General features: G+C 41.1%; 1 protein-coding gene across 4 annotated transcripts in view; it reads left to right on the top strand.

Annotated features, from left to right (window-relative positions):
• LOC122406986 (paired box protein Pax-6-like) overlaps positions 1-21,622 on the top strand; it is a 103,435-nt gene that overhangs the window by 15,053 nt on the left and 66,760 nt on the right. For all 4 annotated transcript variants that reach the window (XR_006260126.1, XM_043412897.1, XM_043412896.1 and 1 more), the window contains 2 exons: positions 17,821-17,986; positions 19,919-20,099. Coding sequence is in view for 3 of the 4 variants with exons in the window: in XM_043412897.1 (XP_043268832.1) it covers positions 17,821-17,986; positions 19,919-20,099 (347 nt within the window). In the remaining variant the exon portion in view is untranslated. The remainder of the gene's footprint in view (positions 1-17,820; positions 17,987-19,918; positions 20,100-21,622) is intronic.

Here is a 21,622-nt window from a genome sequence, read left to right as displayed (position 1 = left end):
CACACGAGCGTCCGCGGGCTGCTTTGCCAAAAGGAAACACCGTTCAGAGCTCTTCGACGCGTCTTCAAAGGCCTCCGGCTTCTTCTCCCTCGTGCTGCGTATAATGCGTACTCTACGAAATATTATTCTCGTCTCTTCAAGTTTTACGGGATTTCCTTTACAACAGACGTATCAATGATTAATCTTTAAAGACTTTTCATGAATTACGATCGGATGTATTTAGAGTCGTACATTTTTTTCCATCCTCCACTGCGCGACGGTTGGAGCAGTTTGGTTTTTTTGAGTTGACAAAAATGCTCCGGAATCTGTTTTTCAATGCATTCGAGTAGCTGTGAAAATGTTTTTTTTTCTTCTTTCACAGTTAAAAATTAAGAAAAAAATAATAAATTGCGGACCCTGAAACTCGGTACTGGCGCTCTAGCTTAACATCCGATGAATTCGACTGTGAAATTTTCTCTTCAGGCACAGGGGCAAAGATACCGGGGGTTTGGGAAAGAGAGCTCGAGGAAGAGAAAGCGCGACGGAGATGAAGGGCTGCGTTTTCCAGGGGGGCGGAAGGGGGAGGCCCGACGATACGTACACATTTCGTCTTCGTATGTGTATCCGTTCGAGTCGAGTTCGAAACGAATAGGGTGCGATAGGGCAAGAGAGCGATCCGGAGTAAAAAAGATGGACAAAAGTATAAAATCTTTTTGCAAAGTCTGCTTCTTTTGTGCCAGTCTCGTTCCTCCCGAGACATGAATTAAGTTACTATATACATGAGTTTCCGGTAATTTAGAAACCGTTTAGAATCGTTTGGGTTTGATTAAGGGGTCTATCCTAATTGGAATTTTAAAAAAATCGATTTTTTTACTGCATTTTTCGAAAGTATATATACATATTTAAAAGTATCGTACTAAAAATTCATACAGATCTGAGCAGTGTCCAAGTGTAATTTTACCGCGTACCTGCCTTCGTTTAAACGCGTTTTTCTCAAAATAACGTTTTTGGACGGCTTGTTAAGGGGATGGATCAGTCGGTATATCGCAACCGTGAGTGCGAGAGAGATAGCTGCAAATTTCGAAATCGAAATACTTTGACACAGTTTAACCGATTAAAAAAAGACTCCGTCAGTCGATTTTTGCCATCGTTCTGCGTAGGCTGCCAGAGCCTTTTTTTAATCAGTCAAACCGTATCAAAGAATTTCGATTTCGAAAATTCCAGGTGAGGTTAGTCGACTGATCCATACTCTTATAATAAAATCTCCGAAACTATTCGATTGAATCTTACAAAAATTTTACCACGTGTTCCTCATGACTATGGCTATAGCGCATGTCATACGAGTTTTGAAATTATCAGTGGAACTATTTTTTTTTTGCAAAAAACGATGAAAAAAACGTGCTTTTTCGTAATTTTTCGAAAAACAACCGCCGTTTTGTTATTTTTGAAAAAAAAAAAAAAAAAATCTTATGGAATGCGCTGTGGCTATTTACGTATTGGATCTAAAATAATTTTTTTTTGCTCCGATCATCCATCCCAGAGATCTTATCAACACGGCAGACTCATCTTTTTTTGGACCTGTATTCTCCCCCATTTTATTGTATGAAAATAAATATGAAAATTTTTATTTGTGTATTTTAAGAGTGTATTTATTAGGACTAACAATTCTTTATATCCATATTTATAAATAATTAATGCCGGTGAAAAAAATTCGTGAAAATAGTTTTCGATTGATCGGCATCGTGGGTTTTACATTCTTCGGTGGGAAGAATAAATGATAGTTCTTGCACATCGCATTTTCCATTTGATCCAAGCGCAGAAATCGTTTACAAAATATTCAATTTGAGATACGATTGTTTCCAACCAGCAGAAACGCACTCGAATCATTCTCACGATTTTTACGTAGACTCAACACAAATTTGTAATATTCACGTCGAAGTTTGTAAAATCATGTCCAAGTTCTGTTTGCTGGCTACTTTCACTTACGCGATGTGTCATTAAAGTATTTTCATGCTGTGAAACGAGTAAAAAAATAATAAATCTAGCCTCAGGGAGTTCCTCGCGCCGCCCACTCGCATTTTTCTTCTTTCCACCTCGGCTCAGGAAGCCGCGCGTTTCTTCGCGAACATACTCAACCACCTACATCGCGCGGTATTTCGCGACATTTTTCTCAACCGGAAGCGAAGCTTCTGTAGAAAATACTTTGTACCACGACCGAGGTACGAGGGCGAAAACGAGGGGTGAACGCAGCATCTGAACGGGGAGACGTGACTTGTTTGAAAAATAGCGATAAAAAATCGGAGTTGAACGTATTCTTCGTCAAGCGTCGGTAAAATGTTTCTGCGTTTGCGAGGCGATGCATTGATAAATACATCGTTTCGAGGTATTTTTATCGTCAAAGAATATCATGCAGCACCCCTTTATATCGATGGAAGCAACGCGTTTCATCGGTTACGACGATAAAATAATGCGATTTTTAATAAATTATCTTCTTCCCAGAATACGAGAAGAAATTAGCGATCACTTTTTCTCGATGATTTTCCCATTTGAAAAATGCTAAAAGCAGTGAAAACACGAGGAAATTGTAAAACTCCTGGACTTTGGTAAAAAACTCAAAATAAAAACCAATCTCTTTGAAGTCAATGTGAGAAATATTTGTCTGAAAACTTGTCTGAAAATCGTTTGAGCAAAGGTGAATTCATGTTTTTATAATAATCGCGTGATAAATCGTTTTTGAAAGTGCAGATCGCTCGGATATCGAGGGTATTTGAGCTGATAGAAGCGTTTTGGAGCAACACATTTATATTTCATTCATGAAATCCACTGGACAAAGTATTATACGTTTGTTTTCTGTCAACATATGAAAGTGAATTCGTTGGTCCCTCCCTCGATACTTTGGCTCGCGATCTTGGGGAGCGATGGATAAATAGAGCAACTGAGACCGAGAGAGACGAAAGATAAACAGAGAAAAAAAGGAAGAAAAACAGTTGTGGAAACAGTTTTGCTTCTACGGGCAAATAAATATTGTGACAAATCGTGGGCTAGTCGCGGAGAGAAAAAGGAGAGTCGAGGCTCAGAGGGGGTTGATATAAAAATACTAATGCAACATCCGTCATAGTCGATCGTGCATGTTGTTCAATTGTGTACGAAACAAACAAAAAAATGTATCTACGTGCGTGCTCGTCGACCCCGTGGGTTCACTACAACTGTCGACCTAATTTTCCCCTAAACGTTTTCCGGAGATTAGATCAGGATTCTTTCTTTGTGTCGCGACCGCTGCGATTCTGTACTCGCATATATATACTCACATAGAGACGTTCCGCTCACAAAAAATCAAAGAAAACGTTCAACACTCAGAGTCGCGATCGATCGTACTTCAATAACCAGTGACAGTTTCGTCATTTCCGAATTCAAAATGGAGAGTAGTTGTTTTATAGATGAACCAGAATAGAGACTTTTATAGCAAAAATTACTATGTTTTTATAGTAACGTCGGACCACATCGATATAATAATAATAATAATAATAATAATAATAATAATAATCGCTACAGAGTGTGTCCAAAAATGCCAAAGTTTGGAGAACCATTACTCCACAGTTCATAGTAAATAACGCGCTGTACTGTATCAGAAATGTACACCGAGCGAGTTTTTATCAAAAATATAGTAAATAATGAAATGATTTGATGAAAATTTAGAAGATAACATAGCAGTCGTTTCTTTGTGCTATACGAAAAATTGTATGGTTTCGTATTTTCCCTTTTACCGCACTGAATTTTGCTCTATAACATAGCAAAATTCATGCGCCCACCAACTGTATGAGGCGTTGCGAGTATAACGATGAAAATTAACCAGCGGCACATAGTAAAATTTCAAGCAGTTTGTCCACTCCAATTCACCAATTTTTAACATTTCGCCAAAGACACGAGTGACACTCGGATATCGATACATCGTTCGATGTAATGTCGCAGACCTAAATTTTGCCTGTCGTACATAGTAAAATTTGAGAGAACCGCTTCGGCATCAAAATTACTATGCACTACGTATTGCTGATTGTATATAGTAATTTATAAATCGAAAAAGTGATAGTCGAATTTTCGGAAAAACGATATTCCAGTCGTCCTTCTGTGGGCGATCGTTGCATTCTATTTTCGATGTAAACGTGCTTCGAACCTTGAAGTTTGTACTTATTCATTTATTCTCGATACTCAAAGCTCTAGTCGAATTAATCTGTCTCCATATTATCATTCGAAGTTTATAAACTCGAGATTTCACCTGTTCGAAATTTTAGTCATTCCAACATTTTATCCCCACCCGTTAAGGTACCATACACGCTCTCTCCATGAATCCACGAAAGAACATCGTGGCATCTTGCCCTTCAGGTATGAGGCTCCCGGATATGCGCCGCTATTCAATCACAGTACCGAGTTTTTTCTTAGCAATGTCTTCTCGGAGCACGTACCTCGATGAATATTTGAGTTACGCTTATAAAATCGAACTCGAATACTCGCTTTGAGCATTCGCCCACGCGCGTTCATTGCGGAAGCGAAATTTCGATGAAACCTTAAAATATTTTGTTGAATACGTTCAACCAACTTTATGTCTACACGCAACAAAATTTTTATCATTCGAAGGAAGTTTCTGATCACTCGAAAAAAGAAAAAAAATTGTTAGAGTATTTGAAACTCGTTCATTTGAACTAGGGAATTTTGTTTAAACAAAATGTTGTCTCCGGTGTTCTTTTTCTATTTTGTCCGATGCAAGCTTCTTTAACTCTAAAATCGCAATGCACGAAAATTCTTAAACAAAGAACAGAAAGACAGTATCGCAGATCAGAAAAAAAAACGAAACGATCATAAGAGAGTGTGAAAATCTATTTGAAATGATGACCCCCCCGACTTGCCAAATTCCCTGATTTCCCATTAACAAATGGCCAGTGAAGTTGAACTTACAGACCGCATCATAGTCTCTGTGGGACGACGCGGTGACGACAAGGGTCGTCGTAGGAGTCCCAGGGGTGCATACCATACCGTAGCACAACAAAACATCTCAAACAACTTCATTCCATTTCATTCCCACAGCTATAGGCTGATCATTCCGATACCAGCTCTAATTATGTCGAAAACGTGTCCCCCTGTGGCGCGAGCCGAGGAGGACTGTACGACGATCCCACTATAGAGTTCCGGGCCCCCTCTGTCCCATGGGAACTCGTTGCTTACACAGCACTGTGCCTTTTCCTTCTCTCTTGCTCACTCTTTTTTGAGTTGCCAGTGCCATATTACATGGCAAAGCACGGTGTAACGCGCTCGTAGTGCGAGACCACAAAGCCTTCTACCACCACGCGACGCTCATGTCATTGTATAGTTTACCCTGAGGGCGCACCTTGTGTGATCGCGAAAACGATTGTGCCCCTATTAAGACTCGTCCCGTGGATGGAGTGTTTCTTCTATATTTTCTTACGGGCCTGCTGGTCCATCATCCATTATATTACATTTTGCTTTTCCTTTCTCCGTCCTCTTTATTGCGTTTCCAATATTCGGGGTGGAAGCGTCACTGGAACGTTGAGCCGAAAGTTCTTTATTGGGTTTCACGTTTCCGAACTTTTATCTCTCACTTTTCTCGACATTGAGAGTCAATCAACATTTTTTAATTCTTACCGTTTTTGGCTATTTTCGTAACGCGGAGAAAAGAGGCTGCGGAAAGGTTTAATTTTTTCTTATACTGAAACAAGTTCTCAAAAATGTAAGTTAAAATTTTCTCGTTCTCAAGCTGATCGTTATTTTTCCTTCCATTTCGTTCAACGATTCGCTGTAAAGTTCTCATGCATTATAGTTTTTCAATGTGACACTGTATCTTTGAAAGGTAAGTAAATAATCGAATGAGAACAGGGGAACTCTGACAGAAATCCCGGTTGCTTCGTGGAGCATTTTCGAGAAAAAAAGCATAGCAAAATCTCAGGAGTGCATTGAATTGGGTGAGATTTCTCTCAGTACGTTATAATTCTCGGGCGGATTACGCGCTGAACACATGTTGCGTGTTCCATTGTCAAAACGACGATTGCTATTTGACCGGTGCACCAAGCGAAAATTGAGAAGAAGAGGGAAACGAGGCAAAATCGAACAAGGAATAAAAATCAAAGAATTTTAACGTACCTGGAAAGATCGTAAGTGTATCTGGAGCCACTGGAATTGAGTAAAAGTTAATGCGTTCTCGGTCGTTGTATCTCCGTCGAACCGAATCGCGAGTATAAGCCAACAAGGACAATTCTTCGAAAGCTTTCGACGATTGCCGGATGCTCGCACTTGGAATGTGTGTTTGTGCAGTATTCATCCCTTCGATTAAAATGCTCGTTGAAAATGGTGCTTCATCTATCTCCGTCCAGGGTCTCGCAGCTTCCAGTTTATCTCCACACGGTGCGTTGTCCGTCTTGGAACCTCGTAAGGAGCGGACCAAGACGAATAGCTCCAGACAGCAAAAAGGAGACTGAAATGGAGATAGCGACCGAGAGAGACGTCTCGTTAGAATGCTGGTTCGTTTGGAAATCCAACCAAGTACGAGGGAAAGACGCGCTAACGGAGGAACAATTTAGTCGCCCATGAGATGTACCGAAACGTATACATCTCTGGTTTCGAGAGAAACGTCCCTTGGTGCAGACAGGTATCCGTCTGTCGACGGTACATCCAAGCTTCCGCTCGTAAGCGTCGTGCACGTATCTCCAAATATACACGTATATATGAACAATATAAAATAGAATGGAGAAAATATAAACGCGGGAGTGGGGTTCTCGGGATGCAGAGCTAAAATAGAGTGAAAGAGAGAGAGAGAGAGCGAGAGATGCCGATGCGGTGAACGTCGATGTTCCTGGATGGTCCCGAGAACGTTGGAGACTCTGATGATGTGTCGAGCTGACTGCTCCTCTGGTCCGATGGTACGGGCCCCTAGTGGACGGACCTTTTCCACGTAGTGCACCCGGAGAAGCGGCTCTGACAGATCTGTTGGCGCGGAATAACGCGTTTACGAGCTCTTTGTCCGGTCCCGCTTTGGACCGCGACCGCCTCGTGCTGCCAAGCAAGCCAACAGCAGCAGCTTACCAACCCCGAACGCGTACCCATGTAGTACCTTTCCGTCATATATGTGAAGGTACACATAGGCGCGCTTGTAGAGAACGTAGAAACAGACAGACCTCGGGCGTATTTCTCTCTCTCTCTCTCTCTCTCTCTCGTTCTCCCTCTATCACCGAATCTGTTCCATCGTTTATGCCCGGCACACAGGTTTTCCCATCTCCTCACTCACTGATCTGTCTCACCGAAGCTTTTGCCAAACTCCTGTTCTCCATCCTGCTACGCATGGACCAGTTTTGCTCCCCTCTTTCCTTATTCTCTCTCTCTCTCTCTCTCTCTCTCTCTCTCTCTCTCTCTCTCTCTCTCTCTCTCTCTCTCCTTGTTCCTCCTCCCGGAGATGGGTTACCCTCGGGTAATTGGATAATTCGATCCGGAAGCCAGTACAAGAACGTCCTCGAGGCTCCCACACCGACGATGCGCATACATTCGAACCAGGTCAGCCTCTCAAAGCCCCCGCACGATCTTACGCCATGGATCTCCATTTTCTTGGAGAGCTCCCTCAAGATTATTATACCTCTACGGAGGGACCGATGCCTGCATTTGATGCCCCGTGTACGATGGGCCTCTACGTATGGTTGAAATGTCAATGATGGACTCCGATGGCTCTATTGCCGGGATGATTACCGTGATAATCCTTTGATGCTCGGCACATGCAGTGAGCATCGATCCCTCAAGGATCCTATCTCGAAAACAGATATACGAAGATTCTTAAACAGTTTTGACTCATCGTCACGGGTCTCGCCGTCTTCCCTCCACAATTTAACTCCATTTTATTCGTTATTCAGTAGTTTTGGGACAGAATAACGAGAAAGTTACCTTTTCCAACTGATAAATCTGATGTAACGACTCCATTTTTTGCTTAAAAAAAAGTCTACGAAGTCGCTGAAGGAGGGATTTCTGTCAACAATCATTTGATAAAGTGTGAACGATTAATCGGTTTTAAGGAAGTCGAGGCCGTACAGTCGTTTTTTCGACCCAAAAGTTATGACCCGTACCTTTCAAAAGTTAGGCCAGTTTACAGTTTGGCAATGTTGCATACACTTTAAAGAAAAGTTGGGGAAAAAAGACGAAAAACTGGTGAAAGCTCAGTCGAAAACACGGATGGGGGCGATCCTAGCCTCAAAAAACTGCACGGGAAACAGATTATTATTAATATAATCTCAACAAATCTCCTAATAAATCTGAAAGAAATTGACATTATTCAGCAAGCCTCTTGCTCATGTTGCCCAAAAAATTTCATATTTCTGCATCATTTTTAACGAATGTGTCTTGACTTCCATAAGGTTACGTGTTATTTGGCCCAACTTGTTATTGATTTTTCTCAGCAACGACGCTCCTAAACCGTCTGAAAATTTAACTGATTTTTTTTACACTTCACATTATAAGATGCAATCGGCTTAAAAGCGATGACATCATTTTCATTCTAATTCCCCAACTTTCTTAACATGTAAATACAAATTGATCGCGATCAATGAAGAACTACAAACATTTGCACAGCTGGCAAACAAAAGAGTCGTCTCCGTACGTTCCACTGGCAGAATAATAACAATCTTCTTTACGTTTCGACTAAAAAAACCCTGCTTCTAAAATCCATAATCTTCAATGATGATTTATGTTCTGAAATCATCATGCGAGTAGGGATATTGGGACAATCGGTCAAACTGTGTTAAAGAATTTCGATTTCGAAAATTGCACCCGAGGTTAGTGGAGCGATCCATACTTTTAAGGAGGATAGACGTTCTCTACGCAGATCCGCAGTTATTAAGGAGCGGAGTTTTTATCGAGAATGCAAAGTTGTTATCGAGCAGCTATTTACAACTATACTCATGACAGCTCTACTCGATAAAAACTCCGTTCTTTAAACACGTACTTAGAGGAGAACTGTTGTTGAAAAGATTAACTTAGAGCAGAATTGTTGACTGTCTGCAACGTGACTCGACTCTTATAAATCTGCTCGATAACGTTTCCACTCGAAAGATTTTTATTTTATGCATGAATAACGTCTCTACTCTTCAACGTGTGCAGACGGATAACACAGACTATTAATGACAAGAGAGGAAACATTGTATTGTATTGATTTTGCAAAATTGAGAGTAGGGCTGTTTGGGTCCCAATTATGCGATTCCAAGAGCTAAACTCCTGAAAGGAAAGGATTCAGTTTGTATCGCATTCGTACCCATCAATAATAGGCCTAATAAGTGTCGAGTTTCACGGGAATTTGGCCGGACGAATTGGGAAAATGAATCTCCGTTTATTCATGAGAATTTGGAGAGATGATCGCGGGCTCTGGCAATACCAGCGAGAGAGCGCATATTCTAAAGATCTACAAAGGAAAAAGGGAGAAGAAAAAACCGTGTATATGCGTTGGTGCGGAGCGGTCAAAGCACGCGGCAGATTGGGTACAAACAGCAACAAATACTCGAGCTTCATTGTGCCTCTGTAAAAGAGGCATTTCGGTCTCCCTCTAACAAGTCGTTCTATGCCAACAGCAACGGTACATCATCCCTTAAAAAACATACACACATATGAGCCGAGTGGAAATATTTCCTCATTTTGAAAACATGTCCGCAACAAAGAGGCTATTATTATTATCGTTGCTGCAGTTAGTCGCCCCTTTTTTCCTCTTTCCCTATTTTCCATTTTTCTCCGTCCAACTACCTTTTCCTCGAGATCCTTCCTCCTTCTCTCCCTCGTCCCTGGTTCGCGTCGGCTCATTCACCTGGCGGTCGGACGAAGAGCTGACCCTTGTCATGTCACCCGCGGGGGGCGTCTCAATACAGTCAAAACTTCTCCGGGTGTGCCGTACCCGTACGTACGCGAGTGAGAGATTGAGAAAAATCTGGAACTTTGAAGGTGAGTCATGGCGAAATGAAAAAGCGGGAATGGGCAAAAGTTGGGAAAGGTATATAGAGACGTACGGGGAGTGTCTTTGCATCGAACAATTTCACCGAGAAAATGGGATTCACGAGAGGACCCTAGCCATTCTCACGTTCAAAACAACGTTGTTATACGGTGATGATGGGTTCGTAGATGAAAAAAAGGAGCGAATGAGGAAAAGAGATGCTGCTTGTTGGCCCTACGAGAGACCGACGGAATAGCAAAAGTGAAGCAGTACCTTTGAGTCGGGAAGGGTAATGGCACCGAGAAAACTACCCTCCGGTCCGTATACTCCAAACACAGACGCGCACGAACCTATCCACAGATACAAAATGCCACCAACTTGTCACTGGCCCGTTCTGGGCCGAGCTCGAGTTGCATCTGGCCAATCTCATAAATTACCTCGGAGAAAAAGAGACTACGAGCGTGTTATGGAGACCAAGACAGCGTTTATGTATTGTGCCGAGCCCCGGGAATCCCTCCCCTTAATGTCTTCGATCCTGGCACTTGATTCGCCGCAAGAATTATTGCCGCGCGCTATTTCGATTCGTTATCTCGTGAAAACATATTCGAGCCTCTTTTATTATGTTAGCTGCGTGATTTCTAAGCGCCTCAAGGCTTGGGAACGAGTCTCGAATTTCACATTTAGAGCAATGAAAACATCGTTGGTCGTGTTTAATCAATGATGTAATTATTACGACCGGAGACTCGCGTGCATTCGAGAATTTTAAAGCCGAGAGCTCCGAAATGCGATTGAGCAAAATTTATATTTTGCGGGGACGAGGCTTTCGGTCGAAGATCGTCACGAACACCGTGAAACTTTTGGAGCTCCGATCTTCGTCGTGTCAAAAGGACGACGAAGGAGAGAGACGAGGCACTCGAGGCAAGTGGGCATCTCTGAATTGGTCGCGGTTTACTTCGTGCCCTTAGCTACTTCAGCACCAGCTTCTCACAGTGTGGCTCAAGCTTCATATATACATTTATATACGTGTGCACACAGAATGGTGGACAAACGCGAATGGCACAGAGAGGGGTCGTCGTCTCACTCATTCATTCCGCCGGAAGCACTTCTCCGAAGGGACACGACGATTGAGACGCGCGCGCTTCGAGTACGTTTTTACTCCCTTTTCTTTCGCTGCTCAGGATCTTTCGTTCAGCATCTTAAATCACAATCTCTTTCGGTTTCTCGAGAGGCCCCCGGTGAAATACAGCTCGGATTCGTCATTATCGACGTTAAGTACTTTTGTCCTCTTCCCCGATACGTTTAAATTCGTCTTTCATTAAATTCTCCTTTCTCTAATTCTCGAGGCCTCTATTCTCGAGCTGTTTCAAGAGCGAAAAACAAACTTGGACACACGTCGATCGTGTCGCACGGCCCGTGTGTTTTGTCGCCTCGATCATTCCGCGCGCGGCATCGCCGCGCTTTCACTCCAATTTGCTTCATCGTTACCGACTCGACAGCTAATTATATTAAACTCGCGAGCATCGTCAATCCGCGAAGTGATCTCAAAGTGTCCGCCGTTCAAACATTCCACTGTAAAAAAACATTGAAATACGCGCGCGAGATGCTCCTTTGGCGAAGCTCCGTCTGGATCGATTATCGCACCGCATAGACAGGACCGCCCCGAAGAAAAGCTACCCGTGTGTGATAGCGCTGCATTTCTGCGTGCGTGCGTGCGTGCATAGACACGTGTTTGTACATCGGCGTCGGTCGCGGTGACGAGGGGGATGATGAATGTGCCGTCTCAGCCAAAGCGTCAGCGAGGCTCTGTCGCTCGTTTGTAAGCGCGATCCGTTCCCCGTGTGCCCTGCGCCCTGGCTGCCCTCTCTTTTTGCCGTAGTTTTTCGCTCTTTTCTCTTCTACTCCGATATTCACACTCGAGGAAAAGCAAAGTCTGATCTCGCATCGAATATGAACGGGCGGGGAGGGCTTGTGTCGGTGAAAAAATCGGCTCGGATCCTCTGTGCTGAAGGATTATTTATACACTTTGCCTCGCGGTGTATCAGTTCGTCATCAACGAAATAAAGCAAAGGGAATAAAAAATATGGAAAGGGAGAGAACCTGCTCGTTTACAGTGTGTGAAAAGAGCGCATTAGGGAGGTCGATAATAGACGAAGTACGCGCTAAGGCACTCGATACATTTTGTATCATCACTGATGGACTGCAAGATCGATCGATTTGCGGATTTACACCGCCTCGTGCCGGCCACTCTTTCCTTTTCTCTGGCACTTCGTATAGCACGCTCGAGTCTCGACAATCTTCGATCGTGTCATCGTGTCGCGTGATGGAGCAGCGGCGACCTCCGTGACAACACAAAAGATGCTCATCGCATCTATGCACTCGCGGGGTAAAGCGTTGCGCGGATCGTTCCACTTCTATACATACTTTTAACACTATAAAAAACGATTTTCCAGAGCTCGCGCGTTAGTTTTTTTCTCTCCTTTTTTCCCACCTTCCCATCCTCTCCTGCGGCTGTGCATTAACGCTAACCGACTAGACGCTTTACACGGTGCCCAGCGTTGCGCGGAGAGCCCTTTACAAGTTTTCGCGCACAAAGCAGCAATTACGCCGTTGGCCTGCCGCTATTAATAAGCTCTCATCGTCATAAAATATGTAACTAAATCATCGTGAAATCGTTTTTTCTTTTGCTTCGCCTCGCAACATCGGACTCCTTCCCTCTAACCCAGTCTCACTTTATCGGTACGAACAATTTTCGAGGTTAATTATAAAACGAGATTGAGCGAACGAGGACTGGCGGGTTGCGAAGAGAAAACATGCGAGATACAACGCTATCATACACAGAGTCTCGTCGCGTTGGGGTTCGCAGAAAATCTAAGGGGGAGGCCTTCCCAGTTGTCGGCTAATGAAGTCCTAATAAACGAGAGAGAGAGAGAGCAGGGAGAGAGCGTCGGGTTTAAAACGCAGGGGCACAGCTTCGCTCCTGTATACTGATACTTAATACAAACGTTCCAGTATCAAAACATTCACGTAACACGTGAATACATATTGCCAACACTCGAGATCCTCGTAACCCCTCTTTTATGCACTGCTTAATACACATCGAATAAGCAGTCTGCGCCCTGGGTGTTCTTACAACGAGAGCGACCCTCGTGTACAGAGCGCTAAAGTAGCTCCAGGATTTACAATAAACCTACATCGACTTTGTGTATTTGTGCAACGCGAAATCTTTCACGTTTTGTCTTTACGCTTATTCGAATAGAACCTCATTTTCAGTCGTTATCGCGCGCTCTCGGAGCTTCACCCTTTTCATTAATATCCTCGCAAATACGCTGCAGATATTCTTTAGACGCTCTCCATGAGAGCTGCGGCTTCCTGACATTCTACTTTGTTTGCGCGCATCCAACAACGCACAATTAATGATATTATTGCCGAGTGCTTTATTGAGGTTCGCACATTCAGGCATAGCATACTCGCGTACATGACGAATTCACAAATGGTTGTTACGCACAGTTTAGCGCGTACTTGCGAAGCTGAACCAGGACACGTGACTTCTTATTCTTCTTTTGATCCGCGTCTACTCTCTTTTATTAGCGAGGCGCACATTTTCATCATTTTTATGCATGCAATAAGGTTGATGCTAAATCTTTTTAGAGGATGTAGAAGACGAAGCTCCTATGCTAATACGTTGAGTGACGTCAGCAATGCCACCTTATAGAGACTGAATGATTACTATTCATTCGGATGAACAATGCGAAAATTCTCAAGTCTGTCAATGATAATATTTATTATTATTCTATTATATTTATTTTACAGCATGTAAGAAAATATATAAAAATACATGTTTATGATAGATTTCGTAGAAAGTAAACGAGAAACGTGAATATTTATTTATATAAATGCAGTGTACGTTTTATAATTCAATTTTAAAAATCGTATTTTTTCATCTGTTTTACAAATTGAAATTTTACAAGTTATTAACACTTTTGTGGACTTTTATCATTCATTTTATTAAAATCGCATCATGGAAGACGGTTTTGTGAAAGCAGAAAGTACAAATCGACCAATGACAAATACGTCTAAGGCGGCTAGCGTTTCCGCGCGAAAATTCAAAATTATATATAAAAAATAGTTTTTAAGACACTTTTCGGTCTTATAAAATTAAAATTAAAATTCTACTAAATAAAGACAAGGTTTGGCAATGTTGCGTAATTTCTTCGTACTCAGCTGTTGAGCTGGATGCAGTGAGCCCCATGCCTCTGTGTACGTGTTACTTGTTTCACTCGACGTTTTTGGAGGTTACTATGTCAACAACTGTCTGTCAAAAATTGCTCCTCATCGGACCTTATTTTTCAAATTTCTTCGTGTTCAATCTTTTATCTACTGACCAATACTCAGACCCTAAATTTATACTCTCCCATATTTTGATTCCACAATGCTACAACGTATCGTCGTAGCAGCTTGCACGTCTATTAGCAACATCCCTTGTATTTTCACGTGTATCTCGCGGGCTGTTATGTTGCACCAAGAAAGAATTCAATCATGCGTGAGGATCGAGCATCGATTATAAAGGCAATAAATTTTCCTTTTCAAGACCCTTTCCGTCTGTGCGTGTGTGTGTGTGTGTGTGTGTATCTGGAATTACGTCCCTTCATCATCGGGCACAAGCCAAGCCTATTTTTGTCATTGCGAAAACGACAAATCTCACGAGTCCAAAGTTCTTTGAAAAATCGTCTCCATCCTCATACATAAATATCTCTGGTGTATGGAAGCTGACTTTTGTCACTCTCAACATTCGGTATCGCAAGTTTTTTTTGCCCCTCAGACCGCGTAGCCATTCATCTATTTTTTGGTTTTCATTTAATGATAAATTACACACCCAAGCTTCGCGTTCGAAGGGAAAGACATCGAGGGGCTGAAAAAATGAGAGATTCGCGCGTTTTCCAGTTAATATTTAAGACGTAAACAACTCGTAATGAAATTTCTGTACGATCGATTGCGTTGCTCTGTAAATCCAGAAGAAATAACTTCATCCCACTGAATGAAGATGAGCCGACGTCGCGAGGCCTATTTTTCACGATCTTTTCATTCGCACTCCAGATCTCAATGATCGAGGGTAAATTTCGGGGGTCGTTGAAAATTCTTTCTCAATGTGCCGTGTGGCTTTGAGGGGTAGGCGTGGCGGGCATCCTCGACTTCACGCTTGCTTAAGTACGTGTATATGTATATATAAATGTGTGGAGTACAGCCAAAGACGCTCGAATAAAAGACTCGGAATAAGGAAACTCACACACCGTTTTTTCTCTCTCTCTCTCTCTCTTGCCTCCTCCGCTGCCAGTCGTCTTTGCGAACGAGAAGTACGAGACTTGAAAAGTGTGGAATTCTTGAACGCCGAGTCTGACTTGTCACCGACACAATGAGCCGGGGTTATCTACGACGGATTCGCCGCTTTGACGTTTTTAGTCCCAACGTTAAAAATAGTCGACGAATCTCTCTCCCTCTTTTTTCTTTTTCCCTCGCTCACAGATTTCCACACAGCACTCTTCGAGCAATGTGCCATCCCCTATATTCCCGCGTGTATATATATGTGCGCACTGCTTATAGATGATCCTGCAGAATATAAAAGAAAAATAGACTCCGGTCTCGAGGAAGCAGCGAAAAATTCTTACGTGATGTACGACTTCAACGTCTAGTAACCATTGTCGATCTATTGGCACAAAGAAAAAGAACATCTCGTAACTTATTATATTATATGTACTTCTCCAAAGTGTTACATAATACTGGTCCATTGAAGAGATTCCTTGCAGAGTGGACGACAGCGTTTGCAGTCTCCTCCCATCACACTTTTAATTTGATTCTCCCGGCTGTGGATGACACACCCATGTAATTATCATGATCGTAAAATGCGAAAAGAAAAACTCTGACACAAGAGACTGATTTATGAAGGACAGACATTTTTTACTCGGAAAGAACACTCGTGAGTCGAGCAGGTTTCTCAAGGAATGCACATTTTTTAATATCGAATCGCTTTTTTTTCTGTATTCGAGTTTTCTCATTCTTTATAAAGAGCAGCGAGTTTTTTAAGGTCGTAGAATTGTAACAACGGTCTGCTGAATTTGGGTTTTTCTTAAGGGCTATGAACAATGTGTAAACGTTGGAATTTTAAGTGTTTCTTGTTTATTTTATAAATAAAAATTGGTTGGGGGGATTTACATAAAGCCCTGTACACAGAAGTTTTACGTACTCGGAAGTATTGGAAGAATATTGTTTTCTTTTTCACATTTTTTTAACGGTATTTTTTTGTACAATGGTGTGTTGAAAATGGCAACTATTGAATCGACGTCGACAGCAAAGCGGAAAGAGTTTTCATCCCAGTGGCTTGATTCGAATTGCATTTTTTAGGGAAAACGTTTTTTTTCAGCATGATGTAACCGTTTTTTCATCATTTTTTTTTTATAAATAATTTTCTACTGAAATCCACAAAAATTGTGATTTTTTTCTTCAAATGGTCGCCATTTTTTTTCTAACCAATATTTTGACAATTCTCTACGTCATGCGATAGCTAATAGCATATATTTTAAGAATCTTTTTGGTTTTTTGTTCTAAGATGTTCCATTTTGGAGATTTGCTGTCAACGCCGATTCAAGGGGTGCCATTTTTAACGCACCATTCCACAGAAAAATACCACGAAAAAAATTTTTTTCCAAGGACTTCTGAGTATGTAAAAGATGTGTACAAGATTTTATTTAAATCCATCCAACCAATTTTGCTTCCTCACAGAGGAAGCTTTGTGATGATGAAATTTTTTTTTTTTTCCAGTTTTCAATGTCAATTTGTCCAAAATGTCCCAAAACATCGAAAAATCATATCTAGAAAAAATGTCCGGATGTGTGTCTGTGTGTGTGGTGTGTTATGGCACTGCAAAATTAAAACGCTTATAACTCGGAAACGGTTTGAGATACAGGGCTACCGTTTTGCACAGATGTTAATCTATACAAGCTCTTCATTCTCTGATAATTTTGTCAGAATTTGTAAAAAATTACGAATCCTACGACGTTTTGAAATTTTCATAAAAAGGGTGTCGACGCTTTAACTTTCGAAAATTTAAAGATTTATTAATAATTTTTTTTTTTTTATAAATAGACGATCATAATAGGAAGGTTGGTATTGAATTTGGGGAATATCGGTTGAGCGGTTCAAATTTTATGATTTTTTTAATTTTACGAAAATATGAGTTTTTCAAAAAATCATTTAACCGCTTCATTTTTTGGGAATTTTGTAAGATATTGTGTATAAGTCTGTACTTTCTATACTTTCTATACTTTCTATAGCAAAGTTGTCGGAATTATTTAATTTCAATGTAAATAGAAAAACGATGAAAATTGAAAGTTGCAAACTGTTTTTTCTGATGGCTCGTCATTTAGTTTTTTTTTTTATGAATTTAAACAGAGAGATAAATTAAAGTTCGTTAAAGAAGGTAGAGAAAATACATTATTTCCTTGTATACAAAAAAATGCTGCAAATTAAAATTTGCAAATTGCTTCCTCAAGGTGGTCAAGATGCACGATGCTCGAAGCTTCCTCTATGAGGAAGCCAAAATGAAAAATATAGCACCTCATAGAGTAAGCTTTGAGCATCGTGCATCTTGACCATCCATCTTGAGGAAGCAATTTGCAAATTTTAATTTGCAGAATTTTTTTATTTATAAGATAAACAAAAAAAACACCCACAATTCTAACGTTTACACTGTTCGTAGCCCTTAAAAGATTTCCCCGAGTCTCGAAATTTAATGAGCAATTGTGCATGTCAAATTACTGCGTTGATAGAACTGTACGATTTTGTGCTCCAAAGACGTGCTCGGTACTTAGAAATCGATGAATTTTCAGGTCATAGCGGTGTCAATCAGCTTGGCGGTGTTTTCGTCGGGGGGCGCCCTCTGCCGGATTCGACGAGACAAAAGATCGTCGAATTGGCTCACTCGGGCGCACGGCCATGCGACATATCGAGAATTTTGCAGGTTAGCAATGGATGCGTCTCGAAAATCCTCGGCAGGTTGGTTGAAATACTGTATACTTACGTATCAATAGTCCTAACAAAATAAGCGTTCGTTCCACAGAGTTTCAAAGAATATTGAAGATCGGTCAACGAAGTTCGCGCAAACGGAATGGAACCCCATTTGCCTTTTTGGTTTCGCTTCACAACCAATTTATATATCAAATTTTCCACAAACGAACAAAACAGAATTGAAAATCCATTGAAATTGCGTTTGGCACAAGACTAATTATTGCCTCTTTTTTATAATCTGATGATTGTTAAACATGTTAAATTCGTTAATTTTTTAAAGTGAATCAGTGAATAGAAAAGAGTACGAAAGTGGCAGAAGAAAAACGTTGAAGTATGGAAAAAACGATAAAATGGAACCGCGACATGGCCAAGTGGAACTCACACCCGCCGCAGGAATGCGAACCACGCGTGGCACGGTCAACTCTTCATATATTTCTGCTCCTCCAGTTTCTCGGGTTCTCCAACACGACAATCCTCCCATGTACACGTATATTCATACAGAAACGTCTCGCGCACCCTGCATTCCTTCGCGAACTTGCGTAATAACGCACTTAATCTCGACGCATTAGCCCGATTGGCTGGACGTCAAAGTTGCCCGCACCGTGCGCTCGTTCACGACAATGTCCGAGGACAAGGGACAATAACGTCGACCGGGCGTCCTTCCTTCTTATACACCCCGTGGAATTAATTATCTCAAGGGATTCTTGGGCTTCGCTATTTAATAATGTATCTCGCCGTGATTATCATCATGATAAAGTCACGATTCTATGCAAATATAATACACTCTGTGGAGCAAACGTTAACGCGATATGAAATAAACGTTCGTCGTTACTTTTCATTACTTGCACGATCTTATTTTTGTTTATAACATCAATGAAACCGAGTGATATGATTTATATGAGTTACTCAATTGTACTAATAACTATTGCAGTTCGTACGATGAAATAAGTGCTCGTTTTGTGCAGTACAAAGTAAAATCGCCTATTGAATAATGTCAAGTTCGAAATATACGGAGCATTACAACAGGGTATTACACCTTTTTTTTAAAACTGTTTTAAATTTATCCTGAGACCGTAACGAACCGGTAGAATTTTTATTTTCATTTTATAACACCGAAAAGTGTCTTGAAAACTATTTTTTTATCGCCCGGAAACGCTAGCCGCCATGCTGTTTCGCTTTGTAACGTCACTCCGTTAGTAACAAATGAAACAAGTGAAAATAACGAGTTATAATGTTTATCATTGGTGTCTTGTGCCTGAATGCAATGACACAAGTGTAAAAACCCCACAAAAATTGTGGATTCTTCGCCACCATCGACGTATTTATCGTTGGTCGATTTGTACTTTCTGCTTTCACAAAATCGTCTTCCATGATGCGATTTTAATAAAATGAATGATAAAAGTCCACAAAAGTGATAATAACTTGTAAAATTTCAAAATAACACAGAGCGCATGATAATAAATCTGGTTTGTTTACTATCGGAGTAAACGTTGGAATCCAATATGGCGGATGGCGTTTTAGACATTTGTAAAATAGATGAAAAAAGACGATTTTTTAAATTGAATTATAAAATTTACATTGGATTTTTATGTACAAATATTGACGTTTCTCGTTTACTTTTTACGAAATTCATTTTTGTATTTTTTCTAACATGCTGTAAAATACCCTATTCTTTACTTAATTTCTAAAGAGTTCTGCGTGATAAGGAACAATCATGGACCTGGAATGTATCTAATTTGGAGAACCCGGGTTGAGTTGTCCCGGAATTTTTATTCAAAGACAAAAGTTATTTACAAAGAAAGTCCATTTAATTCGTTAAAAAAGTGATTTTTTGGTAATGCGATAGCGTCCGTGCGTTTAACTTTGTATATTCGGGAATGAAACCTTACTGAATTGAACCGCAAATTATTATTGTTGCAGGTACTACGAGACGGGCTCGATAAGACCCAGAGCAATAGGCGGCAGTAAACCAAGGGTCGCGACAGCCGAAGTCGTTGGAAAAATTTCACTCTACAAGAGTGAGTGTCCTTCGATATTCGCATGGGAGATCAGAGATCGGTTGCTCCAAGAAGGCGTTTGCACTAATGACAATATACCAAGCGTGAGTATACTTGCCGCTTCGTAATTACGATTGTTGCTGTTTAGTAGAGCAAACAATTGCTCTACCATGTAGAAATGTAGTTTTTAACGAAAATTAAGTCTCTCGAATAAGACGAGAAATGATATTTTCGTTTACTGGAAATTTGCCATTTGCTCAATGAAAAATAAGTGAAATTTGATATTTTTTCGTCTTTTTTTTTATTATTTTGAGACCAGCGAAAGTGCAGCACGTTGTGATACATTTATTTTCAATGAAACAAGAATGCAATTAGTTGCAATTTGATTTCCCACTCCAATTGCAGCATTGAAAATAGTCTTTTGTTGCCAGTGACGTAACTGACTCGAGAACCACGTGTTTGCTGAATTCCGCGATCATTTCCTACTCCTAATTATGATAAATTGAGCTCGCCTCGAAGAATCTCGTAATAGAGCGACTTGATGTTTATTAGTCAACGAGAAAATGTCTTTGTGCCTGGCGGAGGAAGCGTTGAAGGCGATTCAGGCGTGTGCATTGTCAACACCGACGCTTTGTCTACACCCTGTACAAAACACTCTGCATTTACGCGTACTCGGTTGCTAGAAACGGGGAGACAATTAACGAGAGATATCAAGGGTGCGTAGTTTGTTACGAGTCTCTCGGTATCATAAAACTCAGTCGACATCCTCGAAGAGAAAAACAAAGTGTCGAATTCACACGAGCAAAATCGCGTTGCAGACAATTTCAGTGGCAAAATCGAACTTCTAAAGGTTCACTAATTTTGGGACAAAAATATCGCTTTTCAATCCCGTCTCCGTTGATGCTCGATTCAATCGAATCCTTCAATTGCTGCAATGAGATGAAAACAATCGCAGACTCAACATCTTTGGCTCGAAGAAACCATCGATTTTTCGGTACCAACTCTTCGACTCGTGAAATCGAGAGACAACATTTCGAAAGAACAAAAGCGATAAAATCTTCGGATACAAAAACGAAGTTCTCGGAAATTGACATTGTAGAAAGGTGCGATCAAACTCTGGTTTTTGAATTCCAGTCGGCGTACCAGCATACATCACGCATAATTCGAATTCAAATATTGTGGGAGACTCGTAAAATAATGCTGTTTCAGTGTGACGAATGGAACGTTGTCACTTCCATTCGGAGCTCGATTCGGGTCTCTCATTATTCGTTAGTTTTGAGTTTTTTGTCGTGTCTTCCATGAGTAAATAACGAGGAGCGTATATCTAGAATAGAGACATAGTTAATTCGTATAAGTTGGGACTATGGTAAAAAGAAGGAAGGTGTCATGGAAGTTCCGGTGGGTCGAAAGCCTCGGGAGAGCCTCCGCGTTGCCATGGATATTTGCATGCGTCCAATAAACGGTGGCTAAAAGGATCTCTCTTCTCTCCCTCACTTTATTCCTTTCTTTTTTCTCTCTTTTCTCCTCTCTTTCAAGAGTCTTATGCTTAACGTAAAAAGTGAAAGAGAGCTAGGTAGGGTCGCGGCGCGTCGCTTCCCCAAGGAAAGTCTTCTTCTTTCTTCCCCGG

Source organism: Venturia canescens, chromosome 2 (assembly GCF_019457755.1).
Source record: "Venturia canescens isolate UGA chromosome 2, ASM1945775v1, whole genome shotgun sequence".
In the NCBI taxonomy this organism is placed as follows: domain Eukaryota; kingdom Metazoa; phylum Arthropoda; class Insecta; order Hymenoptera; family Ichneumonidae; genus Venturia; species Venturia canescens.
The sequence above is the reverse complement of the archived record's forward strand: the minus strand, read 5'-3'. Positions and strand labels throughout refer to the sequence as shown.